Below are 23,296 nucleotides of genomic sequence, written 5' to 3'. Positions count from 1 at the left end.
CCATGAGGTTGTGGGTTCGATCCCTGGCCTCGATCAGTGGGTTAAGGATCTGGTGTTGCTGTGAGCTGTGGTGTAGGTCGCAGACTCTGCTCGAATCCCGTGTTGCTGTGGCTCTGGCATAGGCTGGTGGCTACAGCTCCGATGAGACCCCTAGCCTGGGAACCTCCATATGCCGCGGGTGCAGCCCTAAAAAACATACACACAAAAAAAAGTGTAGTTGATTTACAGTGTTGGGTCAATTTCTCCTCTACAGTGTATGGACCCAGTCATGTGTGTGTATATCCATCACGTTCTACCCAAGAGATTGGATAGAGTTCCCTGTGCTGAGCGGTAGGACCTCATTGCTTATCCATTCTTAGTGGAATGGTTGGCATCTTAGCAACCTCGAATTCCCCACCCATCCCACTCCTTCCCCTCTCCCCTTTGCAACCACAAGTCTATTCTCCATGTCCATGAGTTTGTTTCTGGTTTTGTCAGTGGGATCGCTTGTGCCAAATTTTGAAATTAATGAAGGAAAAGGACAAACACCGTTTCTGCGTCAGAATAAGTTTATTGGGAGGTTAACAAAGATCTTTATTGCATCTCCAAAGACCAAAAGAGACAAGGAAGATTTCTTCCAATTATGTTCAGTCTAACTTGCCCAATCAGCTCTATACACTTAGTGTAATTATTTAGAATTCACATTTGGATAAGTATGTGCTGAAGCCTGATACATTATGCAAATGTGTCATTGTGATAATAGATATTACTTGATCCTGTTGTTGTAGATTTCTCTGTGTGACTCAGAAGAGAGCCAGCCGGGAGGGTGGATTTTGCAGGCTCTTGTGCTAAAAGGTCAAGCTGCGGAATTGAGTGGAAGCTGGTGCTGGCCGAAGAGCAGTCACTACTGGGGACATTTGAATGAAGTAGAGCTGAGCTGTGACTTTGGAGCCCTTGTCCTCCCACTGACACGGGGGCCTCTAGCGCACAAGGGTGTTGCAAGGCCCACACCAAGTACGTGAGACACAAGGATTGGAGACGCAGGGCCCGACGGTCTTTTCATAGGCATTGGTGGTGGCACATGGGTTGCACGGGAGCCTGCAGACAGACAAACATTAGAGCAAATTATAGGGAAGTGAGCTGAGCAGACAGGAGGATGCTGGACACACTTAGTGTAATAAGGTCCTACTGTAGAGCACAGGGACCTACATCCAGCCTCCTGGAATGACCGTGATGGAAATGAATATTTTTTTTAAAATGCATATATATATATATATATATATATATATATATCTGAGTCTCTTTTCTGTACAGAAATTGGCACCATATTGTAAATCATCTATACATTAATTTTTTAAAAAGTAAATATATATATATATATTGTACTTCCTCTGTCTGGCTCCAACCAAAAGCTTAAAACTATGCTTTCATTTTCATCAAGATCTTTCTTCCTCCTGGCACCCTTGGGAACCCCCAAGGGGAAGAGCACTAGTTTCACACTCACTTGCAGTCCTCGCTCTCCAGCAGCCCCCGGTACGTGTTGATCTCACACTCCAGCCGGGCCCGCACGTCCAGCAGCACCTGGTACTCCTGGTTCTGACGCTCCAGGTCAGCCCGGATCTCCGCCAGCTGAGCCTCCACGTTGCCGATCAGGCCCTGCACCTGGGCCAGCTGCGAGCTGTAGCGGGCCTCCGTCTCCGTCAGCGTGTTCTCCAGAGAGTCCCTCTGCGGCGGCAAGGGGGCCGGGGTCACACGCCTGCTCCCCCAAGGGCTTCTGCACGCGGTCCCAGGAGGCCACGAGCCCACGAGCTGAGCACAGCCCAAGGGCCTCCCGGGGACCCTGACCCCCCCCCCCAGCTCCCTTCCTCCCCAGGAGCCTCCCCCACACCCACCAGGTTGTGCTGGGCCTGCAGCTCCACCTCCAGGGCGTTGACCGTGCGTCTCAGCTCGATGATCTCCGCCTGGTAGGACTGCAGCTGCTCCGAGCTGGACACCACCTGCTTGTTCAGCTCCTCGGTCTGAAAGGCCAGAGGGGAGGAGATGGGATCAGACCCTGCCTGCGGGGCCCCGAGGGAGGCGCCCTGGGGCCCGAGTGGCCGGGGCCCGGGATGCCCACCTGCCTGGTGAACCATTCCTCCACGTCCCTGCGGTTGGTCTCCACCAGGGCCTCGTACTGGCTCCTGGTCTCGCTGAGCACGCTGTTCAGGTCGACGGTGGGAGCGGCGTCCACCTCGATGTTGAGGCGGTCCCCGAGCTGGCTCCGCAGGGAGTTGACTTCCTGGTGGAGGAAGGGGACAATTCAGAGTCTCACAAAGGATCCTGATGCTCTTCTCTGAAAGAGTGCAGGTCAACTTTTGACCATGCCTCAGCTTTTTCAAAGCTCCATTCCCTCTGATCCTCCCATTTAACTGGGTTCTGGATTCAGTGACTAGCCTGTGTATTCCCCTTTGCAGAGTGCTTTCAAGTCCGTGGCCGTTTCCCACCCTTGCACTCAGTATACCACTCCTCATTTAGAGAAGGACAGGAGTTTGGACTCAGAGCTGAGATGTGATGAACCATGATTTAAACCTTGGAGCCCAAACACCCAGGCTGGTGTTCTTTCTAGTATGCCATGGAGCCTCTGATTTGATTCTTAACCATGGCTAATGCAAAGGTTAGAGTCCAGCTAAAGAGGAAACAAAGAATGCTTACTTCCAAATCTGCCATCCTGCGCTAGAATGAACCTAACCGTGGATTTATTGATTTCCCTAGTTTAGCATTTGCTAAAAGAAGTAACTTTCTGTTCATTTCACAGCTAATCTCTTCACAGAGCCAACATACCTTCGAGCTTGGGCTTCAGTGGATGTCAGACAGATTTGAATTGGGCTGCATGTCTACCCCTGACTAGAAAGCTTCTAGAAGCTTCTAAAATCCTCAAGCGCTTCTTCCATAAAAGGAGAACTACTTCTGGGCTTCTAAAGCACTTAGCACAGAGTGGGGCACATAGTAAGTCCTCAGTTACTGTGAACGCTCCTCACCCTTTCCATTGTTCTGGGATTTAAGGTTTGCACAGAATATCAATCTTCTTTATCGTGCAATTAATCAAGCAACAACGTGAGGGCTTTTCACTGTTTCCTTCAGGCAACACTGAATAGCAGAAAGCGCTCTGGAGCACGAGAGAGGAAAGCTGGGTTGTGTTTCCAGCTCAACGCTCTGGCTCTCGCAACGTGGCCCTCTGCAGTTACTAAAATGAAAAATTGGGGTGAAAGATCCCTGCAGCTCTGTGTGCTCCAACCTGGGCACGGAAGAGGCTGTGGATGCTGCCTGGCAGTTGACCTTTCCCCATTCCCGCGCTGGCCAGCTTCCTTCACTTTCATTCCTGCCGCCGGCAGAAAACCCCTCGCCTCCTCTCACGGATTTGTAGATTACTCATTCTCTACAAATCCCTTTTTGTTTGGAGAATAGATTTCTCCACCAGTTGAGCCTCTCCCATACCCCGTGGCAGTTGGAAACAGGCCTTGGCGCGTTTGAGCCTGTCGCTCTGTGGGGAAGTTCACCTGCTCGTGGTTCTGCTTGAGGCAGAGCAGCTCCTCCTTCAGGGACTCCACCTGGGCCTCCAGGTCAGCCTTGCACAGGGTCAGCTCGTCCAGGATCCTGCGCAGGCCGTTCAGGTCTGACTCCACCAGCTGCCGCAAGCCCAGCTCCGTCTCATACCTGTGATACGGGAGCATCAGGGGCAGGCCTGACCCTGACTCTGGCTTGGTTTGGTTTGATTTGTCAGATGAGTGGGAGTTGGGACTTGTGGGTTTTACAGCCATCTTGTTCATTTAGGTTTTCAACATGGAGCCATAGCTCCTGATGGAAAAAGCATTAGTAATTATTTTTTAATAGATGAGGAGCCAGTGGGTGTCATGGGATAAGAGCCTATATACCATGAGATTTCCAAAAGGAATGCACGTCCCCCATTCTCCTGATTGGATTCTGTGCACCATGGAGCATCAGGGGCCATGACTTCTACATTGGATGGGATGGGGAGACATCCGCTACAGAGGAAATGCGGGCAAGGAATCTGACTCTAGAGAAGGAGCCTCTGAGCTCTGGTGAGCAGTGGCTCTGTGGATCTTGGGGAAACTGTCCAGGGAAACTTGGTCAATGTTTCTTGGTACATAGGACAGGTTAAGAGGAGGGAGAGGAGAGAGGGAAGACAACAGCCCCCTTGCCCACTCACTTGGTCCTGAAGTCATCAGAAGCCAGCTTGGCGTTGTCGATCTGCACCACCAGCCTGGCATTCTCAGACTTGCTGCACAGGATCTAGAAGACCCAAAATGCTCTAGAAGGAGCTTGGTTGTCTGTTAGCCAACAACAATCCCTACTAATCCACTTACATGGAAGGAACAGAATGAGGAGTCACAGGGAATCTTATATAAGATTATTCAATGCTGTCCACATGCAATAGCTGCTCAATAAACATTTAAGAAACCAAACGTGGGGCGAAATAAAAGAACATGGGCACGTGCAAGAGAAGTATCAACAGACACATAATTTTTCCTTTTCTTTCCTAATAAGCAATACGGAGAAACCAATAAAAAAAATAAGTGGTTTTCTCTTTAAAAACCTCCTATATGCTGACATAGTTGCAGGAGCTGAAGATACAAAAATGGATAAGCACTAATCCTGCCCATAAGAAATTTCCCATACAGTAGGGGAAATCCTAGAGATTGGAGGGGGCTGAGTCAGGGACAGTGCCACGCCATCCCGGCCATTGAGGATGGCTTGGCGCTCTGTCCTTCTAGATAGTTTCCACTCTTGCCGATTTTAGCCAACCTTTTTAACGCCCTCATTAGACATTTGTGAACAGGGAAGCCCAGAGGCCTCTAAGTCAAGACGATGAGGTCAGGATAACTAAATACCCAGAGGAACACAGCCAGGAGAGGTCAGGGCAGTCAAAAACCCAAATGAGGGAGAAAGAAAGTTCCACTTTCTCAGCTTCCTTCTATGGTAAAGCCTTTTTTCTCACCTCAGGGTAATCATTCAGAAGTCTTGGCAAATGCTCGGAAGCCTTCAGAGGCAGCATTTAATTACAGTGTAGGTATGTAAAGTGCAGCCACCTCTGCAGAGACTAGCACTATGCAAATATTCAGACCTAACAGTCCTGGATTGGGCCCTCAAGGAAACAGAATAGAAAAGCAAGACTTCAACCCCTGGGTTTCAATCACACCAAGAGTTTATATAGTTTCTTAATCCTAGTTCAGATTCCCTCCCTACAGCTTCCTGCTGGAGGCTCACCTTCTGCTGGAGCTCCTCGATGGTCCGGAAGTAGGACTGGTAGTTGGGACACACCAGGGGCTCCTGCTGCTGAGACCGCTCCTGGATCTGCCTCTCCAGCTCCGCGTTGTCCCGCTCCAGCTGGCGCACCTTCTCCAGGTAGCTGGCCAGCCGGTCGTTCAGAAACTGCATGGTCTCCTTCTCGTTGCCATTGAAGGCGCCCTCGCAGAACCAGTTGCCGCTGCTCACAGTGGCAGGGATGTTGCAGGCTCCGGGTAGGGTGATACCCTGGCAGCTGGAGGGCACGCAGGGCCTGGAGGAGGAGCTGGAGCGGCAGCTCAGGTTGGGCAGGCAGTTGTAAGGCATGATGCTGGAGAAATTGAAGTACCCAGCTGAAGACAGAGTTCAAGTTCTCCAAGCCACAGGGCTGTGGGTCTCCTTCTTCTGGGCAGCATTTATACCCCTTCCACAGAGGGTGTGGACCTTGAAGACTGCCCTTTTTTTTTCTTACTCATTTGATGGTCAGAAGCCCTTCCCCTTGGTTTGCTATGTTTCCTCAAAAGAGTCCCTCATCTCATAAAAGACTTTACTCGGGCTTCTTGCTAACTCAGAACTCCGCTTCCATGCTGTGCATCAGTGAAGAGCTTCATGGTGTGGCTTCAAAGAGGTGGACTCATGAAAGCCCTGACCTTCATTAGTGGGGTGTGGTGGGTCCAGGGACACGATTACTTCTTCACTTCCTGGCCTGGCAGCTCTGACTCCTTGGCAAGCCTCTGGCTCCTCTTGCTGAGGTGGAAAAACATAACCTTTGCCCATGTATCATTTGCTAGGTCAGATTTCCAAATGTCAAATTCCAAACTCGTAGTCCTCAGAGGAATGGATTCCTCCTGGGACCATTAAAACAGTGGCCACATTTCCTGATATGATGAGCATCATCCGTATCTATAATGATGGCCATCAACAAAATAACAGATGTCACTAGGATCAGAGTTCGTATAGGGCACTGCAAGGAATGGAAGATAGGACCAGGGTTGTGGTCAGAAGGTGCTCACACTTATTGAGCACCTGTACAACCCAAGGCCATGCTAGACACTCTTTACAAACATGATCTCATGTACATCTCACCAGGACCCTTTTAGATACATGATAGAATTCCCATTTTACAGATGGGCAAATGGAAGCACAGAGGAGCGTCAGGTTACTGTGTTGTGAAGCCATGATTCCAACACAGATCTCTTCCTTCCTTCATACCAGGCTGCTTAAATTAACGAATTACCTCCTTTCCTAACTTCTTCGGACAAGCCATCTCTCTTAGTCACAGCAATTAGATAAGAAAATAAAAGAAATCCAAATGGGAAAGGAAGGGGTAAAATTGTCACAGTTTGGGAGTTTTCTTGTGGTGCAGTGAGTTAAGGATCTGGCATTTCTGCTGCAGTGGCCTGGGTCACTGTTGTGCAACAGGTTTGATCCCTGCTGCAGGAACGTCCATATGCCATGGGTGTGCCAAAAAAAAGTCATAATTTGCCAATAACATGGCGCTATATATAGAAAACCCTGAAGATACCACCAAAATATATATGTAAATATATGAACTAATAAATTAATTCAGTAAAGTTGAAGGATACAAAATTAATATGCATAAATCTGTACTGTTTCTACACACTAATAATGACCTATCAGAAAGAGAAATTAAGAAAACAATACCATTTATAACTACATCAAAAATAATAAAATATCCAATAATTAATCTAATCAAAGAAGTGAAAGAACTGTACTCTGAAAACTATAAGACACTGATAAAAGAAATTGAAGACAACACAAATAAACGGAAAGCTATACTGGACTGGAAGAATTAATATTGTTAAAATGTCCATACTACCCAAATTAATAAATCAATGCCATTCCTATCAAAATACAAACAGTATTTTTCACAAAACTAGAACAAATAATCCTAAAATTTTCATAGAGCCACAAAAGACCTTGAGAGCCAAAAAAACTGGAGAAAGAACAAAGCTGGAGGTATTATGCCCCTTGATATCAAATTATAATACAAACATAGAAATCAAAACAGTACAGCACTGGCACAAAAACAAAAATATAACTCAACGGGACAGAATAGAAAGCCCAAAAATAAACCCACACTTACATGTTCAATTAATCTTTGACAAAGGAGACAGAATATACAATGTAGAAAAGATATCCACTTAAATAAACAGTGCTGGGAAAACTGGACAACTACATGCAAAAGAGTGAAACTGGACCTTTTATTACACCACATACAAAAATAAACTCAGAATGGAATAAAGACTTAAATGTATGATCATAAACTGTAAAATTCCTAGCAGAAAACACAGGCAGTACACTCTTTGACTTGACTTTAGTAGTATTTTTTTGGATATGTCTCCTCAGGCAAGGGAAACAAAAGCAAAAATAAATAAATGGGACTACACAAAACTAAAAACCTTTTGCACAGAAAAAAAAAATCAAAATGAAAAGGCAACCTAATGAATGGGAGAAAATATTTGCAAATTATACATTGGATAAGGGGTTAATATCCAAATTATATGAATAAATCTTACAACTAATATCCAAAAAAATCCAATTTAAAAATGAATAGAAGACCTGAATGTGCATTTCTCCAAAGATGTACAGATTGCCAACAGGCATATAAAAAGATGCTCAACGTCACTATTCATGAGGGAAATGCAAAGCAAAATTACAATGAGATATCACCTCACTCCTGACAGGATGGCTGTCATCAAAAAGACAACAAATAAGTGTTGGCAAGGATGTGGATAAAAGAGAATATTTGTGCACTGTTAGTAAATTGGTATAGTCACTATTGAAAAGAATCTTGAGATGTCTCAAAAGTAAAAATAGAACTACCACAAAACCCAGCAACTCCACTTCTGGGTATTTACCCAAAGGGGGGAAAAAACATTACAAAGAAAATATATATGCACCGTTATGTTCGTTGCATCATTAAATACAACATCCAAGATATGGATGTCCCATCAATAGATGAGCAGATAAAGAAGATGTGAAAGACATGAAATGAAATATTACTCAGCCATAGCATGAAAATAGACCTTTGGTGAAAATTGGATAGACCTAGAGGCTGTTATGCTCAGTGAAATAAGTCAGACAGAGTAAGACAAATACCGCATGATTTCACTTATATGTGGAATCTAAAAGAGAAAACAAATTGACAAAACAGAAACAGTCATAGATATGGAGAGAAAACTGGTAGTTGCCATAGGAGGAGGGGGCTGGGGAGTTGGGCACAATAAGTGAAAGGAATTGAGATACAGACTTCCAGTTATAAAATAACTAAGTTAGGAGGAAGTGATGTACTGCAAGGGGAATATATTTAACCACACTGTAATGGCTCCATATGGCGACAGATGGTTAACGGACTTATTGTGGTGATCATTTCACAAGGTATTTGATTGTTAGATTACTATGTTGTGCACCTGAAACTAACATAATATTATATGTCAACTAACTTCCGTGAAAGAGAGAGAGAAAGGAAGGGAAGGAAGAAGGATGGGAGGAAGGAAGGAAGGAAGGAAGGAAGGAAGGAAGGAAGGAAGGAAGGAAGGAAGGAAATGAGGAGGATTGAAGCGTCTAAGGAGAAGAGTGATGCACTTTATTGCTGATGAACTGTTTGGAAGGAGTGACGGAATCTATACAGGAAGTCTTTAGCAGGTCCTTGGAGTTGCCAGAACACAATTCATGACAGGGATGATAATGGCAGGTATGAGCCTGGTGTAGATGTGAAAGGTGGAGCAAGAGCCAAGGGAGAGTCTACAAAGAGAAGACCAACAAGTGCCTGAAGGCCAAGAGTTGGGGACTTTCCCAACCAGAGAACAGGAGATGGAAAGAATCACACAGAAATGGAGAAATGAGGAGAGAAAATGGAGAGAGCCAGTTCATGGCATCACAGAAATCCAGAGAGGAGAGAGCCTCAAAGCAAGGGTGAAAGTCAAAGCTGTCAAGGGCAGCAAAGGGCCTCCTAAGATCAGACCACAGAGAGGGACTTGGATATGTTGACCAGCAAGTTCCCAAGACCCTTCCAAGGTCACACAGAAATGTCTACCATGTATGGCACCCACCTTGTTAAAGTAACTCCCACTCTGAGCTTTGGTAAAATGAGACTTTAACATCCAGAGTTGGGATGTTCTTCAGTTAGAAAAGTGCTGCCACCATCTGTTTGTACACCTGATTATAGAGCTTGTGAGCTTTGGCTTACCAATATGGACTTTTTACAATAATTAGAATGTATGTTAAGCAGTTTAAAGATGTCAAGCTTGTTTGGATTTGATGATTCATAATGGTGGGTGATTTAGCACCAATTACCCAAGAAGCATAAGCACTGGGAACTGCCCATGCCTATAACTCTACTTCTGTTTTGTCACAAGGCATAAAATGAGATTTATTTGAACCTCAAGAGAGATGGTGAGGAAAGAACTTAGCAGTGTGCCGAGATACATTGACCAGGGAGGGAAGAGGCTCCTTGCTGTTGTCCTGGCAGAGGACAGAGCCGAACTCAGAGAAAGATGCTCAGAGCAGAGTCCAGCCTCTCAGCTACAAATGCAGACCCAAGACCAGATGGCTTTGCTTCTGGCTCTTTCCTTCCTTCTACCTCCGAAGGTAGATCCCACATGCCAAAATAGTTAAAAGAGAGGGAAAATCTTAAAGCTGGTGGTGTCAGGGGTCTTAGTGATCATCTTACCAAACCTTCTCATTTTACAGATAGGGAAACTGAAGCTCAGAAGAGAGAAATGGCTTATTTGAGGTCACATAGTTAGAACCCAAATCTGCTGATCCCTGTTGTATTCCCACCCCCATCGCCATATTGCAGACATGTTGAGTAATTTCATAACCAATCTGATCTCCTGCTACCTCAGGGCAGAAATCAAAGGCAGGGAGGAAAACAAACAAAAAAAAACCAAAAAACCCAAAATCTTGTTATCTGTAGGTATGCTCCCTTGAAGAAGAATGAAGGGTGAATGTGGAAGTCATGACAGAATTCAGCCATACGAAAGTTCCTTGCTGTCTCCCTGATTTAAACTGGTTTTTCTGTATTGATGACACGATCCTGTCCCAATGGTTTGGAGTAACTTAGATACAATTATATCCCATCAGTTGGAGGAATGTAGACCCCAGCTGTTCAGAGGATAGTGACCCTACTCAAGAGCTACATACTTACCCTAAGCACAGTACACAAATAGAGTCTTAACAAAATTGAAAATCTGATTTTAACAATGAGGACAATTGAGAGAGAAAAAGAACCACACAGCAGTGATGACACCAGATGCTTTAAAATGTAAGATTATGAATATGATTTTTTTTCCTCCCCCACTGTTTATTCTCCCCCAATATTTTGGAACATGTATGTATTGCTTCTGCAAAAGAAAAAGAAATAAAATGTTTACACTAAAATCTCCAAAAGGGAATTCTTTACAAGTCTTCTAAAGAAGTAAAGAAATATAAAAGGACCCAGGTACGTCTCCTCTCCCAATATAACCACTAAATTGCACGGAGGCTTGTTATTCAGGAAATGAAGCCTCTGTCATGACTGGCACTCACATCTTTTGGATCACTGCTGACTTTGCCAATTCCAAAGGTGAGCTATTCAGAAGTGATGCAGGGAAACCAAGCTTCCTGTGGGATCAAAAGGCCTGGAGCTCATGAATTTGCTGATGTGTGGGTCTGAGCTTCTGGTAATGAGACTACCAAGACGGACAATCCTTGGGGAAAAGTTCTGCCAAGGACGGTCATCCCACATCCAAGATCGGGTATTAGGATCACAGCACTGAGCCACACTCTTAGAATGGACTTCCCTGCACAACGGGAACTCCCTATAGACATCTGCTTTTTTGTTCTTTTATTTGTTTGGAATATTTCATAACTGGTCATTTAAAATAAGAAATAGCATCATTGGAGTTCCCGTCGTGGCTCAGTGGTTAACGAATCCAACTAAGAACCATGAGCTTGCGGGTTCGATCCCTGGCCTTGCTCAGTGAGTTAAGGATCTGGCGTGGCCATGAGCTATGGTGTAGGTTGCAGACACAGCTCAGATCCCACCTTGCTGTGGCTCTGGCACAGGCCAGAGGCTACAGCTCCGATTGGACCCCTAGCCTGGGAACCTCCATATGCCACAGGAGCAGCCCAAGAAATTGCAAAAAAAAAAAAAAAAAAGAAAGAAAGAAAGAAAGAAAGAAATGGCATCATTGCCTTTTTACACTGGGTAGCAAATCATAGACCTCTGGCACCAGACTTCAGAGCCATGAGTCTTGCCCAGCATATGAAATGAGTAGTGACACTGAGCCCTACCCAGATAGCTCAGAAATCAGTTCAGCTTTGTCCTTAGAAAATGTGATCTCCCTGCCTTTCTTTTCTCTTCTGCACCAAAGAAAGCACTGTGGCGGAGACAAGGACTCAGGCTGACCTCCCCAGGACCCGTTTCTCCCATTGACACAGAAACAAGCCTTCCTTTGATGCTTTCTACAAGCACAACAAGAACAAAGTGTCTTCACTGTGTTGAGAAACTTGACCCTGGCCCACAAGGCATAGAACACCGCCTTTCGGAGGCACATTGAGGAGGCACCCATCCCTGATAAAGACAGCTGCAGGTAACTGTGGGTGGGCAGTGGTACCAGCACAAATGGAAACTGACGGGCTAGGCTGCACAAGGGCATGTGTACGAGGCAGGAAGGTGGCTCCTGAGCGTGAACTCACGCTGAAGGAAGAGAGGCTGAGCTCCAGTGGGGTCTGGGACATTCTGAGGGCAGCATGGAGGGCCAGTCAGTTATCTTTCAGGGTCTCATGCCCGAGGTCTAAGAAGGGAGCTTCAACATCAACAATGGCAGAGCAAACATTCAAAGAACAGGAGCATGAGAAGAAGACGTTAAGACCAACGCTGGAGCGGGCATGGTCAAAGCCAGGGGAGGCAGTGTCAGCTTCATGTCAAAGGAGAACAACGAGTAGTGCAGCCAAAGACGGGGACAGTGGCCCTGCGCAGACCCCAACACACACGGCTGGCCAGACATCAGTGGGCACTGGTAGGAGTCGGCATCAGCGTAGCTGTCACTTTTAGCATTGGCCAAGACTCAACATCCTAGTTTGATTCTAAAGAACTTTGGAGGGCAGGATCCTTAAATCCAAATTTAGTCCCAGTAGATTAAAAAAATTCAAATGAGAAGAGGAACACTTTAAAAATCTGTAGAGTACTACTCAAATACCAGAGATGGCTCCTCTTACTATTAGGAGATCTTCAGGATTGCCCAAAAAGAGAGTTAGAGATGTCTGGAGTACCAATAGCATCACCTGTCCCAGGTGACAATTTCAAAGGATGCGTGTTGGGGTTTTTTTTTTGGGCGGGGGGGCTGTTCCTGGGCCACGGATCGAACCTGTGCCACAGCAGCAACCCAGGCCACTGCAGCGACAATGCTGGGATCCTTAACCCACGGTGCCACAAGCAAACTCCCAAAGGATGCTTATTTAAAATCAGTTTTGTTCTCTCATAATCCCACCTCTCATGTAACCGATATTCAGAGAATGAACTCTGGGTTCCCCCCTAATGTTTCTAATTACTTTGTAAGCAAGAGAAGAAGTCAGCCATGCAGTTCCTGGTGCTTGGCTCGTGTTGAATAAATGTTAGCTCCTGAACTTCTTGTAGGCACTTGGAAAAGAAAAGGTGGAATTTTTTTCATCTATTTTTTAAATTAAAGTATAGTTGATTAAATTATAGTTGATTGAATTAAAGTATAGTTGATGTTTCTTCAATTTCTGTTGTTCAGCAAAGTGACCCAATCACACACAGTTCCCTGTGCTGTACAGTAAGATCCCTTGCCCATCCATTCCAAATAGAACAGTTTGCATCCAACCCCCGACCCAAATAGCCCATCCATCCCCCCCGCCCTGAAATCACAAGTCTTCTCTCCTTGGCCGTAATCTCTCGCTGTTTTGTAGACAGGATTATCTGTGCCGGATTTTAGATTCCACACATAAGTGATATCATATGGTGGAAAGTTTTTAAAAGGTTGACCGTTGTGTTTTACTGAGTAAGGCCCCCTAATGCATGTGCTTATCATATTCAGATGAGGCCTCTTGCCTCCGTGGTCCCACAGGTCCCCGGCTGGCCCACGGTCCTGCTGGGACTCGTCGTGCTTAATGAACATTAATTAATGGTGATGACGACTTTTCAGAAAAGGATTAAACTCGACAGTCCTCCTTTGCTTTCAAGTGGCTTTATAAGAAGCACATACACTTAGAGTGACCACTTGGAATGGAATGAATACAAATGAGAATCGTCACTGCTTTGCAAGAGGAATATTTATTAGGCGATTTATAAAGGGATTTGGAGAGCTACCAGACAGGTCGAAGCAACAGAAAGAATCACACAACCGCATGCGTTCCCAGCCCAAACATGTCAGACCATCAGGTCACGGGATAACTACAAGAGAGCGGCGTCGAAGAAGAAGATCAGGTGAGCCTGGACATTCTCCTTGCAGACCATGAGTTATGGGGATGCCTGGAGTGGGGTCTACAGCCTGATGGTGGACAGAGAGCAGGGCTGGTCCCTCACCGGTCTTTCGTCTTTGCACAATCCTCCTGCGGGCGCCAGCCATCTAGCACCCAAAGGTGTTACAGGACTTGAAGCAGGTGCGAGGGCCACAAGGGGTGCAGGAACTGCTGACGCAGTGCCCAATAGGCTGTGCGTTGGTCGTGGCGCAGGGGTTGCTGGGCAGCCTGGGACACAGAATTAGTAGCTCATCAGCCCAAGAGGGATAATAAAAAATAAATAAAGGAGGGGCTTGACCCCAAGGAGACCTGGAATGAGCCAAAGCCATTCTCTGGCATCTTAGGAAGCTGCATCTTACTCCGCTCACTCCCACAGAGCTCAGAGACAGTGGAGGAAAAGAGCAAAGAAGACACGGGGTGGAAGCCCGGCCCTCGCTCTGGGAGCCTGGAGCCCTGGGGGAGTTCTTTCATCCCCCCAAGCCCCAGCCTCCTCACCTGTAAGACAGACTGGTTATACCCATTTCAAAGACTGTCTTCGTGAAAATATCTTCTCTGACAAGTCCTAGACCCTACGCGTTTTTGAGCCATCGCCTTTTGTGATAGTCAAATGCTGATCTCTAAAACGGTTGGACGGATCCCTGTTCTGCCTGCCTTGGGTGATCCCAACAAGGACCAAAGAAACAATGGATTTGAAGTGTGGGTTATATCCAAAAGCACCGTCCAAGGACACGTGACGGCGATGGTAGTTTTGTTTTCCCTTTTGCGGAAGGTGCAAATTTCTATTTACCCATCCGCCTCCAAAAGCTGACCAGTGGAGGAAACAGTTCATCTTTGTCCTTTTTGTTTGTTTGTTTTTGCTTTTTAGGGCTGCATCCATGGCATGTGGAAGTTCAAATTGGGGTCAAATCGGCCTACACCACAGCCACAGCAACACCCGATCTGAGCCACATCTGGGACCTACGTCACAGCTGATGACAATGCCAGATACTCAACCCACTGACTGAAGCCAGGGATCGAACCCGCCTCCTCATGGATACTAGTCACGTTCCTTACCACTGAGCCACAACGGGAACTCCCTCTTTGTCCTTTCATAGAACTATGCACAGGCCTGACAGAGGTGCCACGTTCTGGATACTCACTTGCAGTCCTCGCTCTCCAGCAGCCCCCGGTACGTGTTGATCTCACACTCCAGCCGGGCCCGCACGTCCAGCAGCACCTGGTACTCCTGGTTCTGACGCTCCAGGTCAGCCCGGATCTCCGCCAGCTGAGCCTCCACGTTGCCGATCAGGCCCTGCACCTGGGCCAGCTGCGAGCTGTAGCGGGCCTCCGTCTCCGTCAGCGTGTTCTCCAGAGAGTCCCTCTGCGGCGGCAAGGGGGCCGGGGTCACACGCCTGCTCCCCCAAGGGCTTCTGCACGCGGTCCCAGGAGGCCACGAGCCCCACGAGCTGAGCACAGGACAGCCCAAGGGCCTCCCGGGGACCCTGACCCCCCCCCAGCTCCCCTCCTCCCCAGGAGCCTCCCCCACACCCACCAGGTTGTGCTGGGCCTGCAGCTCCACCTCCAGGGCGTTGACCGTGCGTCTCAGCTCGATGATCTCCGCCTGGTAGGACTGCAGCTGCTCCGAGCTGGACACCACCTGCTTGTTCAGCTCCTCGGTCTGAAAGGCCAGAGGGGAGGAGACGGATCAGACCCTGCCTGCGGGGCCCCGAGGGAGGCGCCCAGGGGCCCGAGTGGCCGGGGCCGGGATGCCCACCTGCCTGGCGAACCATTCCTCCACGTCCCTGCGGTTGGTCTCCACCAGAGCCTCGTACTGGCTCCTGGTCTCGCTGAGCACGCTGTTCAGGTCGACGGTGGGAGCGGCGTCCACCTCGATGTTGAGGCGGTCCCCGAGCTGGCTCCGGAGGGAGTTGACTTCCTGGTGGAGGAAGGAGAAGGAATCAACCCACAAAACAAATTGTATGCATAAATTCTCTGAGAAAGCCAAATGTGATAGGAAGAAGATCGAGTTAGAATTTAGGAAACGTGAATGAAAGCCCAGTTTATACAAAACTCAGCTAAGTTACTTGATTCAGACTTCCAGTCTGAATCTCGCCTCGTCATGAGGCCGCTTAATTAATTCATTGCTAATATTTTTCCCGATCTAAGATTCTATCATTTCTTTCTATTTTCCCTTGGCTCAGTGATAAACCTGGCATGATAACTGGGTTAGAATTGTTGCTACTTAAATATAGAGAAACTAGATTTAATTCATCCCATTTACTTCCTGTCTTTTCACCATCACACACGGTCCATGAGGAGTTGTTTCCTCTTCATCCAAACATCTAATATTTGAGAATAGCCTAGTATTGTATTTGACCCTGAGTCTGAATCAACCATTATTTCAGGGCCTTTGTTTCTCCCATTTTCCATATCCATACATGCATGGCTCCATCCATCCATCCATCCATCCATCCATCCATCCATCTATTCATCCACCCATTCACCCATCCATCTGCTTGTTTATCCAGCTTGGGTTCTAATATCTGGGTGACACATATTACCTCCTTCCAATCTTAGTTGTTAATGTGACACCTACTCAGAAGACAATAGATCTTATCAAACACCAAGAAGTATTCTAAAGCCCTGGCCGCAAATAGAAACAGGGTAGCTGACCATACTCTTTTAGGTAAAAGAGGTGAGCTTCCCCAACAATCTTCCAAGGGTGTTTTGAGCAATCAGCAAAAGACCGTTAGCTCCAGGATGCCTAGCAAAGACCTACATTATCCTGCTCGGAGGAGTTAGAGACTCTCAATATTGAGAGATTTGGGGCTGGGACTCCCTTACCTGCTCGTGGTTCTGCTTGAGGCAGAGCAGCTCCTCCTTCAGGGACTCCACCTGGGCCTCCAGGTCAGCCTTGCACAGGGTCAGCTCGTCCAGGGTCCTTCGCAGGCTGTTGATGTCTGACTCCACCAGCTGCCGCAAGCCCAGCTCCGTCTGGTACCTGCGTGCATAGCCAAAGGTCAAAGGCGGTTAAAGAGGAAAACCTTTTTCCTGGGCTTCACTTGGCTAACCTGGTCAGATTCATTATCCTTTGAAGTATTTGGAATGTTTTAAAGTTTTTTGATGAGGAAAAACATACCACTGGGCAGAGTGAAAACATCCATTTCTTTCCTGAGACCCACAATGGTGGTTTGTGTGGTGTACCCCATAGAGTTTTTGTTGTGGTTGTTGTTGTTTTGTCTTTTGAGGGCTGCAGCTACAGCCTACAGAAGTTCCCAGGCTAAGGGTCCAATAGGCGTTGCAGCTGCCGACCGCAGCCACAGCCATAGCAAAGCCAGATCGGAGCCACATCTGAGACCTACACCAGGGCTCACGGCAATGCAGATCCTTAAGCCACTGAGCGAGGCCAGGGGTTGAACCAGCATCCTCATGGACATTGGTTGGGTTCATTACCACTGAGGCGCAACAGGACCTCTAAGGTTTAATTGAACTTTAATTGCATTTGTTCTGAGATTCCTCACAGGCTGCTCACAGCCAAGCCCTGTCTTCTCCCCTTCTTAGGCGAGGTGGTGAATGTCATTAGCCTGCTACAGATTGTCTTGCCATCTTTTCCAACCACCCTGAGAAGCAAATTGGTATCATGAGAGAAGCACTGAATTAGAAGGCAATGAGATTCAGCCCTATCATTAGGACTGTGCACAAAGCTCCTGAATCTCTCAGAGCCTTGATTTCCTCATTTGTAAAATAGGAGCCAAACTCACGTGACATCAGGTTGGCCTGAAGGTGAAGAAATGACATACATAAAATTACATTGTGAACTGTAAAGCCCCATAAAAATGCGGAGAATTTTTATGACTGTAATGGATATATCTAGAAAAATCAATTGATTCCCTGAAATGGATTTTGCCTCCGATTTTTGTCCTTTAACTTCTTTCCGATGGGCTGATAATGACTAAACTGTACGAAGAGAGCAATGTGAAATTCACTTTTAAGACTGGTCCAGACATGAAGTTGAAATGTGGAAAGAATGGATAGTTTCTTGGGCTCCTTGAAACTAAACTTAAAATGCAGAATTCTTGCTTTCAGGGAGGAGACTGACATTTAACTGAACTAACTCAATCTAAGAATCCTCTCCCTATCACGGCACACAGCTGCTTCTTGCTCGCTCCCAGAACAGAGTTCATCCCTTTGCAATCCAGCCTGTCCATTACTAGATTGCTCTGATCATTAGAAAAAACTTACTTGGTCCTGAAGTCATCGGCAGCCAGCTTGGCATTGTCAATCTGCACCACCAGCCTGGCGTTCTCAGACTTGCCACTCAGGATCTGGGGACAGGATTAATTGTGACATGAGTTAAAGGAAGAAATGCATGTATACAGTGGAATATTACTCAGCCATAAAAAATAATGAAACAATGCCTTTTGCAGGAGCATGGGTGGATCTAGAGATTAGCATACTAAGTGAAGTAGGTGAGACAAAGACAAATATTTGAGATCACGTATATATGGTATCTAATAAAATGATACATAAGAACTTATTTAAAAAACAGAAACAAACTCACAGATTTCCAAACCAATTTGATAGTTTCCATAGGTGAAACCATTAGGGGGAGGGAAGAACTGGGAGGGTGGGAATAACACATACACACTACTGTATAAAACAGATGATTAATGAGAACTTACTGTGTAGCTCAGGAAAACCTATTCAATAGTTTGTAATAGTCTATATGGGGAAAAATAATGGCTGCATTTTTATGTATGACTGATTCACTTTGCTGTGAAACTTATACAACATTGTAAGTCAACTCTCCTCCAAGAAAGAAAGAAAGAAAGAAAGAAAGAAAGAAAGAAAGAAAGAAAGAAAGAAAGAAAGAAAGAAAGAAAGCAAGCAAGCAAGCAAGCCTTCTAACTTAAATTGAAACACTGTTTTCTTCCAAATAGCTTTGAGTCTTCTCGATTTTTCAGTTTGGGGATAAAGGGAGGATTAATTAATAGAACCGATCATTTCAAAACTAAAACAGTCAAGAAGAAATGTGCTCTTGGTCATGAATTTGTCTTTTCTTGGCAGGAACTGAACACGCTGGGTACCAAGTCAACATCCCTGTTTGCTTAGCGGGTCCTGGGACACGAAACCCAGAAAAATCCCAAGCAAATCAAGACAAGTTGGTTACTTACCCTCACATTCCTTTATTCCAGCCCTGCTGACCTCTCTTCATGCTCTGCTCCTATTGCCCTGGACAAGGCTTTTGTACAAAGCTTCTACCTCTACCTGGAATGCCTGGGATAGGCTGTGAGCTCCAGAAGGAAAGAGACTGACTCAGGACTTTATCCTGCGCTCCAGCGCCACCTCATTCTCACTAATGTGGGGAGACAACTGCATGATCTTCAAGTCCCACAGCCCCCCACACACACCCTTTTCCTGTCTTTTTGTCTATTTAGGGCCACACATGCACCATATGGAGGTTCCCAGCCTAGGGGTCGAATGGGAGCTGTAGCTCCCATCCTACACCACAGCCACAGCAACAGCAGGATCCGAGCCATGTCTGCGACCTACACCACAGCTCACAGCAACGTGGGATCCTTAATCCACTGATCGAGGCCAGGGATCGAACCCTCATCCTCACAGATACTAGTCAGGTTCGTTACCTACTGAGCCACGACGGGAACTCCCCACAGCCCCTTTCTGACGTTCACTTTGCCAGGACTACTGAAGGGTGGACGGTCCGTTCTCTCAGAGAACCAGGGGCTTGTGCACTTGAATATAAACACCTGCTCATCCTTCAGACCCTCAGACTTGCCTCTTCTGAGAAGCCCTCCCTGACCTCCACAAGGTACTAAGTCCCGCTTTTGTGCTGACTCTGTGCTGACTCTCACTTGTATTCCTATATTTCTGGCCCTAAATTCTCACGTGAATCCATGCCTGCTCTGACCCACAGCACATGTGTCTGCAGTCATTTGTTCTTTTACTTTGTTAGAGATAAAATTCATCACAGCTTTGAACATGTGAGGATTTGCTCAAGAAATCTCTAGCTCCAAGAAATACTTCAGGTGCATATTATCATGGGTTTTTTTTTGGGGGGGGGTGCTTTTTAGGGCCGCACCTGCAGCATATGGAGGTTCCCAGGCTAGGGGTTGAATCAAGGATGCAGCTGCTGGCCTACACCACAGCCACAGCAACATGGGATCCAAGCCGTGCCTGCGACCTACACCACAGCTCACAGCAACACCAGATCCTTAACCCACTGAGCAAGGACAGGGTTCGAACTCGCAACCTTATGGTTCCTAGTCGGATTCGTTTCCACTGCACCACAGTGGGAACTCCCTATTTTGTTTTTAATGCTGCAAGCTCAGAAAACAAGACCAGGATATCAGAATAGGACTAAAAAGCATCAGATAATCTGGTTCTAGGTAAGAAGCCTGTTAGATTGCTCACAATGATTTGGCTCTAATGCCTTACCCTCTCCTCAGTCTCCCCACTCTTACCCAACCCCTTGTAGGGATGTCCACATAGATTTCCTAAGACAGCTTGATGCATCCTACATAAGCCAATGAAATCTACATCTTTATCATCTTCAGCACTGAATGGTCTTAAATCCATTCAGAAGTGGGTAGGTCCAATCTGGATAAAGAGTTCATCAACTGGCAGTAGGTGCCCACCCCTCACCTTCTGCTGGAGCTCCTCGATGGTCCGGAAGTAGGACTGGTAGTTGGGACACACCAGGGGCTCCTGCTGCTGAGACCGCTCCTGGATCTGCCTCTCCAGCTCCGCGTTGTCCCGCTCCAGCTGGCGCACCTTCTCCAGGTAGCTGGCCAGCCGGTCGTTCAGAAACTGCATGGTCTCCTTCTCGTTGCCATTGAAGGCGCCCTCGCAGAACCAGTTGCCGCTGCTCACAGTGGCAGGGATGTTGCAGGCTCCGGGTAGGGTGATACCCTGGCAGCTGGAGGGCACGCAGGGCCTGGAGGAAGAGCTGGAGCGGCAGCTCAGGTTGGGCAGGCAGTTGTAAGGCATGATGCTGGAGGGAGCAGAGCTGGAAGATGTTTCAAAGCCTGATTCCTTTTCTCTGGTGTGAGCTGGTCCTCACCGGGCCTTTATACTCTGTCAGCGGTGGGTGTGGCATGGCGTTACCCCCTTTGACTCTCTTTACCAATTTTTCCAAGCTATTGAGCCACCTCCCATGAGTCCTTTCCCTCATAAAATGTTTTACTCTGGCTTCTTGCTAAGTCAGGACTCATCACCAATCGCGCTGGTTGGTTAAGGCAGAGCTTCAAGGTGATTGTCCCATTATCTTGCCAACAATGGCACTTCTTCGTAGGATGTTGAGTTGGAGTGACAACTGTGCCCTTGTCTCCAGAGTTGGGGACACTTCTGTGCCTTTTTCTCCTAGATGAGGAAAAGCCTGTGGCTCATCCACCTCATACTCAGTAAAGACTATATGAGAAAGACGAGACTCTTTGGTAGGGAGTCCTGGAAGCTGAGATCAGAGAGGACTTAAGGGGCCATCCAGTTCAATTTCCCTTTGCCCAATAGAGACGATTCTACTCTCTTCATTGGGCTCCATTTCTGCTGTTATTTGATGTTCACAGAACATCTAGAAAACTAACATCTTTGGAGCCCCTACTCTGTAGGAAGATTGTGCCCTGAGCTGATACACATTATGACATTGTTAGAATGGCCCCTGCTCACTGAGAGCCCACTGTGCTAAGCACCTTATATGCATCATCTCCTTCAGTCTTCACAAAATGCTGCAGGGTTTGCAGATGAGGACACCTAGCCTCCAAGAGGTTGTCCATGGTCACAGAGCTCTTGCCTGGTGGAGCCAGCATTCAAATCCCGATCTCTCTGATTCCAGTGGCCACACTCTCTCCATCATCTTCTTCCAATCGTCTCACTCCTGGGATGCAGTGGGGCACAAATATCTTAGGTTCCATGAGGCTTGAGCTCTGTGAGACAATATCCCCTTCCTGAATTAGAACAGGTCGAGAGCGCAAAGCCTATTCTCTATCAAAGAACCAAAAGTTATTTCTATCCTATTTGCGTATGCTAACTTTTCTTTCATTTCTTGAAGTTGTATTGAAACACAGTTTATGTATGGGGTTATGATCATTTCTGCTGTACGACAACACATGTACACACATCCATTCTCTTTCAGATCCTTTTCCCACATAGATTATCAACAGAACATTAGGTAGAGTTCTCTGGCTAGACAAAAAAGTCCTCAGTGGCCAATCATCCCCTACACCTCGGCGCATTTTTATTCTCATGGAGGGACATCTATTAAGTGAGAAAATAGTAATACCCACTAAAAGTTTGCCAAAGGGAAAGCCTAGTTGTTGTTTTTTGTTTGTTTGTTTGTGTTTTTTTTCGTCTTTTTGCTATTTCTTTGGGCCGCTCCCACGGCATATGGAGGTCCCCAGGCTAGGGGTCAAATCGGAGCTATAGCCCCCGGCCTATGCCAGAGCCACAGCAACACAGGGTCCGAGCCGAGTCTGCAACCTACACCACAGCTCACAGCCACGCCGGATCTGTTAACCCACTGAACAAGGGCAGGGACTGAACCCGCAACTTCATGGTTTCCTAGTCAGATTCGTTAACCACTGCGCCACGACGGGAACTCCCCTAGTTGTTTTGATATCAAAACCCCTGAGCCCAGTTTTCCAAATGACGAGACCCTGAAGAGCCACCACATGGTCACTTGCTTAATGGCACCTTGGGACCAACAATACCTTTTGGCAAACAGATGTTCTGACCTCATGCTCTTCCAGATGAAGAGATGAACCATGAGGATTTTATGTGTGACCTATCAGTGCTCAAAATGTGAAAAAGACTCCTTAAAGTCGTTCCTTTTGGAAGCTACATGCTAATTCCTCCTGTGCAGCCATTACCCAGATCACTCCTTCTCCCAACGCGCCCTCGCAGCCCTGGACACTTTCATTTGGATACCCTCATCAAAAGCACATCGTCATCTCCTGAGGGTGTGCTTATTTTTGGAACCACCCATGTATCATTTGAAACCAAGCCCAGTGAGTGGAATAAACAGTCATACTGAGTAGCATCTTTCATGGATCAGAAACGCATTGTGACTGTAAAATTACAGTGGATGTTTTCCTGGGTGATTCTGAAAGCCATTCCCAAGGCAGAATTTCAATTCCGCTTTCATAAGAGGCAGCAGCCTTGGAGCCAGTGTGTGATCTCCCAGGGCGTAGGTTTCAAAGGTGCTACATCAAAGCCACATCATGATGAACAACCTCCGTTTCTCCCTCCTGAATCTCTACCTTTAGAGCCATGTGGAATGGGTGTGTGGGCTTAAAAATACGACTGCATTGACGGATGCACTCCTGGATGAAATCAGAGAACATGAAGCAAAGAGCTGAATTCTCCAGCGTTTCTCTGTCTTTCTCCCCTTCTTCTACACCTCAAGCTTCATGAGAGAAAAATCTAAACTATGGCACTTTTTTTTTTTTTTTGCGTTTTAGGGCCAGACTCGCAGCCTATGGAGTTTCCCAGGCTAGGGGTCAAAGTGGAGCTACAGCTACCAGCCTACACCACAGCCACAGCAACACCCAAT

At 46.8% G+C, this 23,296-nt stretch overlaps 2 protein-coding genes across 2 annotated transcripts; both read right to left on the bottom strand.

Annotated features, from left to right (window-relative positions):
* KRT33A (keratin 33A) lies at nt 531-5,657 on the bottom strand. The gene is made up of 7 exons (XM_003358045.3): nt 5,245-5,657; nt 4,187-4,269; nt 3,516-3,672; nt 2,096-2,257; nt 1,872-1,997; nt 1,484-1,704; nt 531-1,077 (listed from the first exon to the last, which is right to left on the bottom strand). The coding sequence occupies exons 1-7, from the start codon at nt 5,587-5,589 to the stop codon at nt 960-962; spliced, it is 1,212 nt and encodes a 403-aa protein (XP_003358093.2). The 5' UTR covers nt 5,590-5,657; the 3' UTR covers nt 531-959.
* Nucleotides 13,546-20,788, bottom strand: LOC100516036 (keratin, type I cuticular Ha3-II). The gene is made up of 7 exons (XM_005653901.3): nt 20,395-20,788; nt 17,974-18,056; nt 16,576-16,732; nt 15,506-15,667; nt 15,284-15,409; nt 14,892-15,112; nt 13,546-13,980 (listed from the first exon to the last, which is right to left on the bottom strand). Exons 1-7 carry the CDS (start codon nt 20,737-20,739, stop codon nt 13,860-13,862), a joined length of 1,215 nt encoding a protein of 404 aa, XP_005653958.1. The 5' UTR covers nt 20,740-20,788; the 3' UTR covers nt 13,546-13,859.

The sequence above is a fragment of the Sus scrofa genome, chromosome 12, assembly GCF_000003025.6.
Source record: "Sus scrofa isolate TJ Tabasco breed Duroc chromosome 12, Sscrofa11.1, whole genome shotgun sequence".
Lineage (NCBI taxonomy): Eukaryota > Metazoa > Chordata > Mammalia > Artiodactyla > Suidae > Sus > Sus scrofa.
Note: the sequence above shows the minus strand (reverse complement) of the source record. Positions and strands in the feature narration are given on the sequence as shown.

What these genes read in the sequence shown, in the direction of transcription:
- KRT33A (XM_003358045.3), bottom strand. Translation starts at nt 5,589, where the DNA reads ATGCCTTACAACTGCCTGCCCAACCTGAGCTGCCGCTCCAGCTCCTCC. An exon ending in TCGAGGAGCTCCAGCAGAAG is followed by an intron (nt 4,270 to 5,244) that starts GTGAGCCTCCAG and finishes TGGGTCTTCTAG; the next exon opens with ATCCTGTGCAGCAAGTCTGA. An exon ending in CTGGAGAGCGAGGACTGCAA is followed by an intron (nt 1,078 to 1,483) that starts GTGAGTGTGAAA and finishes GTCTGTCTGCAG; the next exon opens with GCTCCCGTGCAACCCATGTG.
- LOC100516036 (XM_005653901.3), bottom strand. Translation starts at nt 20,739, where the DNA reads ATGCCTTACAACTGCCTGCCCAACCTGAGCTGCCGCTCCAGCTCTTCC. An exon ending in GCCGATGACTTCAGGACCAA is followed by an intron (nt 16,733 to 17,973) that starts GTAAGTTTTTTC and finishes CTATGCACGCAG; the next exon opens with GTACCAGACGGAGCTGGGCT. An exon ending in TCAAGCAGAACCACGAGCAG is followed by an intron (nt 15,668 to 16,575) that starts GTAAGGGAGTCC and finishes TTCCTCCACCAG; the next exon opens with GAAGTCAACTCCCTCCGGAG.